The sequence below is a fragment of the Olea europaea genome, chromosome 5, assembly GCF_002742605.1.
Source record: "Olea europaea var. sylvestris chromosome 5, O_europaea_v1, whole genome shotgun sequence".
In the NCBI taxonomy this organism is placed as follows: Eukaryota; Viridiplantae; Streptophyta; class Magnoliopsida; order Lamiales; family Oleaceae; genus Olea; species Olea europaea.
In genome coordinates, this window is record NC_036241.1 from 10,892,365 (window position 1) to 10,900,541 (window position 8,177).

At 33.7% G+C, this 8,177-nt stretch overlaps 1 protein-coding gene across 2 annotated transcripts; it reads right to left on the bottom strand.

The window, feature by feature from the left end:
- Nucleotides 1-3,104: 3,104 nt before the first annotated feature.
- Nucleotides 3,105-7,224, bottom strand: LOC111394620 (zinc finger protein ZOP1). 2 transcript variants are annotated; one of them, XM_023020531.1, is made up of 5 exons: nucleotides 7,025-7,224; nucleotides 5,930-6,130; nucleotides 4,466-4,589; nucleotides 3,861-3,956; nucleotides 3,105-3,761 (listed from the first exon to the last, which is right to left on the bottom strand). In XM_023020531.1, the coding sequence occupies exons 1-5, from the start codon at nucleotides 7,031-7,033 to the stop codon at nucleotides 3,427-3,429; spliced, it is 765 nt and encodes a 254-aa protein (XP_022876299.1). In that variant the 5' UTR covers nucleotides 7,034-7,224; the 3' UTR covers nucleotides 3,105-3,426. The 2 variants fall into 2 exon arrangements, with proteins under 2 accessions (XP_022876299.1, XP_022876298.1); XM_023020530.1 differs by having other exon boundaries at nucleotides 3,861-3,980.
- Between the last annotated feature and the right edge of the window lie 953 nt (nucleotides 7,225-8,177).

Consider the following 8,177-nt stretch of genomic DNA (forward strand, 5'->3'; position numbering starts at 1 on the left):
AGTGTCATGCCTTGCTTTAATTAAGCAATAGTTATTCATGTAGGGTAAAGTTAGAACAAACAACCAATTTGCACCATTAGCTTTATCAAAAAGTCAATTAATTTTGTCCATAATTATATAGCAACTCACATGAAAATCCTTTGAATCAGCCAACTTTTTCTTACCTTTTCCGTGAAGAATCATGTTATTTGTACAAACTAGGTTGACAAATTTGATTTACAAATTATGTGTTGATAGCATCTAAATCAATCATTTTCAAAACAATTTTTGAAATCAATGGAAATCAATGATCTAGATTTTGCCAACACTTAGTTTATAAACAAACTTTGTATAAGTAAATTAATTCTTTCGTGAAAGCATATTCCCATTGAGCAATAACACGAACGGTAAATTTTGTTTCCAATAAATTGAGTAAGGCTTTCCAACCTTTCGGTTAGTGACTTAGTGGTGGTACACATTTCCAACCTTTAAAAGTGAAGTTTAATATCCTCCGACTTAAATAAATGCATAGATTTGAGTCCTAAATGACCAAAATCATCGATATAAACGTGAAAATCGTATGCAACTTTCATGACTCATAGCTATAGGACAAATTAGTCGAACTTAAACATTTAGCTTCAATTCAACTTAAATCGTACATAATTTTAACGTTCTAAACGACGATGTTCACACTTGAGGATCAAAATTTACGAATTCAAATAGGATGAAAAGCCAAAACGTCAATTTTGAAGGTTGAAGATCCATAAACATACTAATATAAAATATCAGAGAGCCCAAACCTAATTTAACCAAATAAAATTGTAAACTCTGCTCCCAAAAATTTATTTGAAAATTCTCCAGAATTTGTAAAGAGATTGTTCGTGCTCTCCCCATAAAAGATTAACATGGAGAAAAAGTGAGCAGCAAAAAGAATAATGCAATTTTACTACGACAAGAAAAAGTGAAAAATGAAAAGCTAAAAATAATTTTTAAAAATCACTCTAACAACTTCCATTAAGCTTTTACTTGTTGTTATTGCGACTTTATATTTGCGGGCTTGGAAAACTTTCCATAATTCAGTTTAGAGCTGTAAGCAAAAATCGTCAAATCGAAAAATCGAACCGAAATCGTATTTTAGAAATCGTTAGTTTGGTGCCACGTGGATCTATCAACGGAATGGTTTTGAACCAAACATTTAGATTTGAGAATTTTAATTGCGGTTTAAAACCAAATCAAATTAGCGAAAATATATATAAAAATAAAAAATGAAAAAATGAAATTTTTTGAAAATTCATCCAAATACGTAAAATTCAATAGTTTTGTGACTTTTGTCATTTGTGAGTATTTTTGTCAATTTTTAATTTTCTATTACATATATATTATTATTACTCAATAATCCTAATTAGTTATTATTATTATTTTTGTCAAGTTTTAATTTTTGCCTTGTGTCCAGGGCCTTAAAAGTTTGTGCAATTGTTATGTTTAAATATTATAAACAATTGTTTTATTATTATGGTTAGTTATTCTCGCTATCTAATCAGTAACATTTTTGTTTTGCAAATATGATGATCACGACTTGCTAGATATCATTAATGTTTTTGGCCTTATATTTAGTTTAGTAGACTTATTATAATGTTATTCTAATTTCCTTAGCCTAAAAATGGCAAACAAAAACTAAATTTTAGTTTATAGTTTATTGTGATTTCACTTTGATTTAACTGATATTTAAATTTATAGTAGGTATATTTAGTTTGTTTTAGATTTATTGCTAGTAAGATATAAATATTTATTGAATTCAATGAATTAATGACGTAAAAGTAGACAAGCAAAAAAATATACAAAGAAACCGATAGTTTAAAATCGGACCAAACCATTAGGTTTAGGTTTGAATTTTTTCCAACCGTTTAAAATGGTTTGATTTAGGTTTGAATTTTTCTCAAACCAGTTTAAACAGTTTGATTTGAAAATATGTCAAAAATCAGTAAAAGCGAACCGCTTACACCCCTAATTCTGTCCAACACATCGAGATTTTCTCACGTCAATACCTATCTAAACAGCACATTTTTACATTATAAAAATTATTGCTTAGTCACACAAGCGAAAAAGTAACATTAAACGACACCAAATGACTGTTACCAAGCTAAGATTTCACAATGATAAATATTAAAAATCGAGTCACAATGAACAAAATCAAGCAAACATGTGCGACAGCTATCCAAGTCTACCGCTACCAACATTCGACATGCTCGTGTCGATGGAAAGTGAAAACTACTGCCTTCCATCTTTAAAACTTTAATTCATAAACAGACCCTACTTTAGGGAATGCTCAAATCAATCTATTCTAATTTACTATTACCATAAACTAAATGCGTATTTCACACAGGGCTTAAGGAGACAACTCAAGTGACATATCTCAAGTTCTTTGACACGACAAGGACGATATATGCAAACCAACTCTTATTCCCAATAAATCTAGAGTCGACTATAAATGTCCTATTTGTCACTTTGCACTCTTAGTACTATCACATGCCATTTCTTTCTTCTAATTTGCTCGAATCAGATCACATAAAACATGTCGTGACCACCTAAACCGTCATTTTCTTAGTTCATCTTCAATCTATGCCACCACACAGTCATTGACATAATAACTATTACATTCTTAATAACACTATTACATAACATTTCTTTCTTCTATTTTGTTCATTTCAGATCACACGAGATGTCCAAACGCTTAAACCATCATTCTCTTGTTTATCCTCAATCGGGGTACGATTTGTGACAGATAAACTAGAACAATTCAGTTAAACAAGAAATAAAGGCCCTTGAAGAGTCCTAAACAAGAGAGAACCAAATAAAGGAAACAGTTATTAATTAAATGAAAACAAGCTATATAGAAGAAATTAGAATTCTTAAAGTATGTACAAAAATGTCACCAAATTTAGAAAAAATTTGAGTTCTTAAAGCATGATAAAAAACATGTTATCTAATTTCTTCTCATTCCCACGAATGTATCTGGAGATTTTTAGTACTGTTAAGATAGAAGTCTGTAGGCTGTAGCTACAAGATAAACTCATTTTTTTTGCACAAATTAAGACTCACGTGAGATAGTTATACCAAGAAACATATATTCATGTGACACCTTTCACCTTATTCAAATAATTCATCACAACATTAAAAAGATCGTGTACTAAAAAAGTATCATATGGATGAAGCCAGACAGTGCCCTATTACAAGAGATCAGCAGTAATGAACCATTTCCCATTACATACCGCTGGGTATAACAGCACAAATGATTAGGAAGTGATGAGGATCAGACATGGAAGCTAACTGACAGGAAAAGCATTTTACCTAGCCAGCATCAATTCGGATCCATGGGGGGTAAATTAGTAATGAACATGCTAAAACTCGCTTCATATATTGAAAAACGTTTCCTGAAGCCAACGTGTGTCAACGCTTATAAAGACCAAGTAATGGCTTCTCTCTTTCTTCAACTCTCTTTCTTGCAGTTTCCCTCGCCTTAAGGGCAGCAGCTTCCGCTTCAGACATAGCTTTTGGCTTTTCTTCTGATCTTTTCCTCTTATTGACAGTAAGTTGAGAACGAGCGCCTTTAATGGACCTCATAGGATTGAGTGGTGCCGACACAACACGCCCAGGTGGAGGTCCACTTAGAGAGGTCCCAGCACTTTTTGTTGATGGTGGCTTTCCTAAACTAGGTTTCCTTTGGATGGACTCTAAAGAAACTTGAGAAGCAGCAAGCGCCTCTTCTTGTGTCACCCACTTGCCTGTTTCATTGATATACCATAACCAAGGTTAAGAAAGAAAGATCTTTTGGAGGAGAAAGTTCAGATGGATTAAAGAATTAGAATATGTTTACCCTATACCTAGAGCATCTGTATAGTAGAAGCCAGAGTTTGGATCGTAGTAACAATTAGTCTTTTGACTGTAGTAATAGCCTGATGAACTGTCATGTTCCCACTCTGTCATAACAAAAGTTGTTTCAGCCGGACAAGTAAAGCAAACCAGAAAAGGACCAAATAGAAGTCATAAAAACTTGCTCATGAAGTCATCAATCCTTCGTACTCTATCAAAGAATAGAATGGTAAACTGAACCTATAAATGCAGGAATTTTGCACAATCTCTTCCCTCCAAGAAATCATACAAGGAAAACATCACTTTCAGGTTTATAGAGAATAAAATCATTATATTCTCATCACAACTGTGAACAACAATGACATTGCTAAACTGCAGAAATTCCAGGAATGAAGTCTTATTAGTAAGCTCGATTGACAGGCATAATTTAACTTACACTAGGAAATAGACTGTCTGATGAAATGTAACTAGCTGACAGAAGATAAAATCTGGAAAGGATATTTTTCATAGACGTGTACAACTCTATACCCTGAGGCTGGTGAACTCAAATATATAGCACAAACTCATCTTATCATACCAGAATTATTCATTATGTTATGCAGCCAATTTTTATTACCTCCAGAAAATGTGAATCCTTCAGCAATAACCTCACCACTGTCTTCAGAAACCAATGCCTGTGTATTAGAATCTCTTGATTCCCGGAAAACTTCCAGGTCCTTCTGATAACTGCGCTTAGCTTTCTGGAAGATCGTTCAAGATAACTTAAGCTTCATAATAATACATCAAAAATTTGTGCATATCTCATTCTAAATAACTGGTTCGTGTGCTTCAAATTGTAACAGAGGCCAAATCTAATAAGAATCAATTATGCTGTCAACTCTAAGATAAACTTTAGTCCTCTAAAGATGAATGTAACACGGATAGCAAAGAACTTTCAAAGCTAGAATTGCAGATTATAAAATTGGAAATTTGGAATTAAGAGAAAAACTCGTAAACATACTAAGCCCCTGTTTGGTTTTGATAAAAATTCAGATTTTAGTAGACTTTGATAAAAGTTGATAAAATGTGTGATTGAAAGTGAGTTTTAAAAAATGGGGGCCAAACATGGGCTAAAATAGCTTCCATGTGATTTGCTCTTCATGGATGTATCCCCTTCTCTGTGAGTTGTGAATAAAGCATCTTAATGCTAATTCTTATTGAATTATTATAATAAACAGTAAGATGTACCTTCTCTCAAGTAACCATGAGTAGGGTTTACGAAATGCCAGTCCCATCAATGAGAACTGGGGATGACCTTTGTTAGAGAGTGCGAGAATATTGTATGTGTCTGAGCATGTGTGCATGCACAGATCCATTTGCAAAGAAAATGAGTCTCCCACCCACCACCAGCTACCCCACTCAACCACATCCCGAAAACAAGGTAAACATATCACTTGTAGCTATCCAGTTTATGAGCAGCATTTAAATATTTGTTCGATGCAGTTACATGTAAAACAGTTAACTAGCTTCAATGGCCCAGGATATCTGAAGAAGATATTATATTCCAACATATGCCTGACAATAAATCTGTTTGACCACCCATTGATCCTAAATTTCCAATCAATCAGCCTCTCCACTTATCAGGAAGCAGTAATTGGAGATTGGATGCTTGGAATTAACTAATCCGTAACAAGAAAGCCCCAAAATGAAAACAGAAAATGAATTGGGAAACCTAAAGAAAGAAAAATATAAAGAAAAGAACCAATCACCTCTTCAAATGCTTGTGGGCATGGATCAGAGTATAATGCAACTAAATCTCTATATTACTAAGCATATAGTCTCTATGAAAAATAATGTTGAAATCTTCTGTGTCCCATTGTTCCAATCGTTCTTTTGTATAATTAGATAATTTAGTCACCAGGACAATACAAAATCACTGAACATCATATATCTGGTATCTTCCCAGGCCAGGTATAATATATGATACAAGATGCCAACACAAGAACAAGTGAAATTAGTAAACATCGGCAGCATCATAAGAAAAAGATTAATGTTTTGTAACAAAGATAATAAACAGTAGCAATACAAAATTTGCACTTACAGCTTCAATTTGTTCCAGGACACGAGCTGCTTCCTTTTGTTCTTTCTCTTTTGCAACTTTGTCTTGTCGCATGGTATTGAGCTTCTTGGCAACATTATCCTTGTGACGTGTTCCGAGCTCATGGTTTCTAATGCTGGCTGGGTTGTTGGATATATAAATTTTGCAAAAATCACACCACTTGTTACCCTGACTAACCCAGAACTGTACAACATCAAAAATGAAAGTTTTAACCAGCTAACAAAATTTAATCAAACTTAATAGAACTATTAAACAGAAACAGAGTATAAGACAGAAATTGAGGAACCAATCAACAAAGATTCTTTGAATATAAAGGAAGAGACACACAAAGACTCAGTGTAAAACCTCATCCCACAATAACTTTATAATCGTATCAACTCCATTCCAAGCAATCAAATTTCAAAAAAAAATGCCCCACGTGATGAACAAGATGAGTGTTCCAGGGTAATATCTACTGGAAAGCGTCTGCTTAGCACCCTGATAACATATTTTGAATATATCTAGAGCATTTTTGGGTTGGCTTCTTTTGTAAAAGAGATACTGGAGAGAAAAGCCAAAAAAGGAAGACAAATTGCCTTCTGTTTTCACTTTTATGCTAAACCATACATGCTACTGATTTCTTCAAGGGCATGATAAGGGTGCATCCCGAGCTAGAAGTTTTTATCAGTAATAGATACATGGTTATCTTTGAGTTTCGGAAGCGGAAATTACCTAGCTCAAAATAAATTAGCCCAAGTTCCAAGTTGGTAGCTAGATTTTGAACAGTAGAATCACAACCAGTTGTATATTACTTAAGTTGCATTCCTACATCCATAAAAGTGGATATCCATTGATTAAAAATGTCGATTCTACTCCTGCTGATTCATTCCAAATCTTTTCCTGAATTGCAATTCAGTGCTCTAGTCCCATACTGCACAGTTTGCGGATTTAGGATTTCTAATGGTGTTTCCGGTGGATAACAACACTTGTAAATATCAACATTTTTGGATGTTCAAATTAATGGGGTGTCTTTAAACGCAAACGCTGAGCTTCAAATCAAAAAATACAAACACAATACACAGAGGAAGAAGAACAAACCTCCGTCATGGCGGCAAATAACTTCTTCAACCGCCGATTGTGATGAAATGGAAAAATTAAATTCTAGAAATCAAGAATTTAAGTTTCTATATTCTTCACGATGCACAGAAGGTTAGCTAAAAGCCCTCTTCTTTTCCTAATGATTTAAAATTGATTGCCAGCAAATAAGCCCTAAACTTCCAAAAAGAATTGCCCTTTATCGGACGTCTTGAAATCAATGACAGACATAAAAATAAGAAGGGAAATTGCACCAAGGTCCCAAGCTTTTCATTTTTTCTGCCAAAGTTATAAAATATTTAAAAATATATCATGCTACACGTACTCACACTTTTGTACAAAAAGTTTTACTTACACTTACAATAGGGGTAAGGACCACATAGCCGACATTTTTGAATTCATGTGGAGTCCGTATTTTTTGTAAGTATGTGTAACCCATTTTGTCAAAATTTGTGAACATTGCAGCAACGGTCCCTCAGCTTTCACATTTTTGCAAACTTTACCATAATATTCAATTTGTGCCAATAAAGGTCCATAACCTTTCATAAATTAGCAACTGAGATCCATTTTAAGGGAAACCATCAATTTGACAGTTAGTTAACTAGAATAGTAAAATTTGACCAAATTTTAAAAGGGTAAAATAGTAATTTTACAATTTATTATAAAAAAGGAAAAAAAATTATTGTTATCTCCTCCAGTCCCACCCTACCCTACCTTACTCTACCCTAAATCATCACCACCACCGTCAACATGATCATCGGCACTACCCAACACCAACTAACGTTGCTGTCTCAAACACATACACAAAGATAAACACAATCAATTTTTGACCACCTCCTCATCTTCTACACCATCCAAAAATGGGATGGTGGGTTTAGAACCCCCAAACTTCCCTGAAACCAAAAATCAAGAAATCTAATCTTTGTCACCACTGCCTACCCAAAAAGCACAAAAATTGCACTCATATCCAAAGAATTCCTAAAAAATCATAAAAGCGAATGACGAATTCCAAGTTAGGGAGGTGTTGCTGCATCATATTTCAATAAGGCTTTTTGCAAATCGAGCAAGCCACATAGTTAGATCCACTTCATCTTGCTCAAGCTTTGGTTGATACAAGTCAAATCTATTAGAAAAATAGATGTGCATAAAATATATT

Coding starts and splice junctions, on each gene's coding strand:
- LOC111394620 (XM_023020530.1), bottom strand. Junction 4,590..5,929: donor TCCTGGAACAAATTGAAGCT/GTAAGTGCAAAT, acceptor ACGATCTTCCAG/AAAGCTAAGCGCAGTTATCA. Junction 3,981..4,465: donor AGGATTCACATTTTCTGGAG/GTAATAAAAATT, acceptor TTACTTGTCCGG/CTGAAACAACTTTTGTTATG.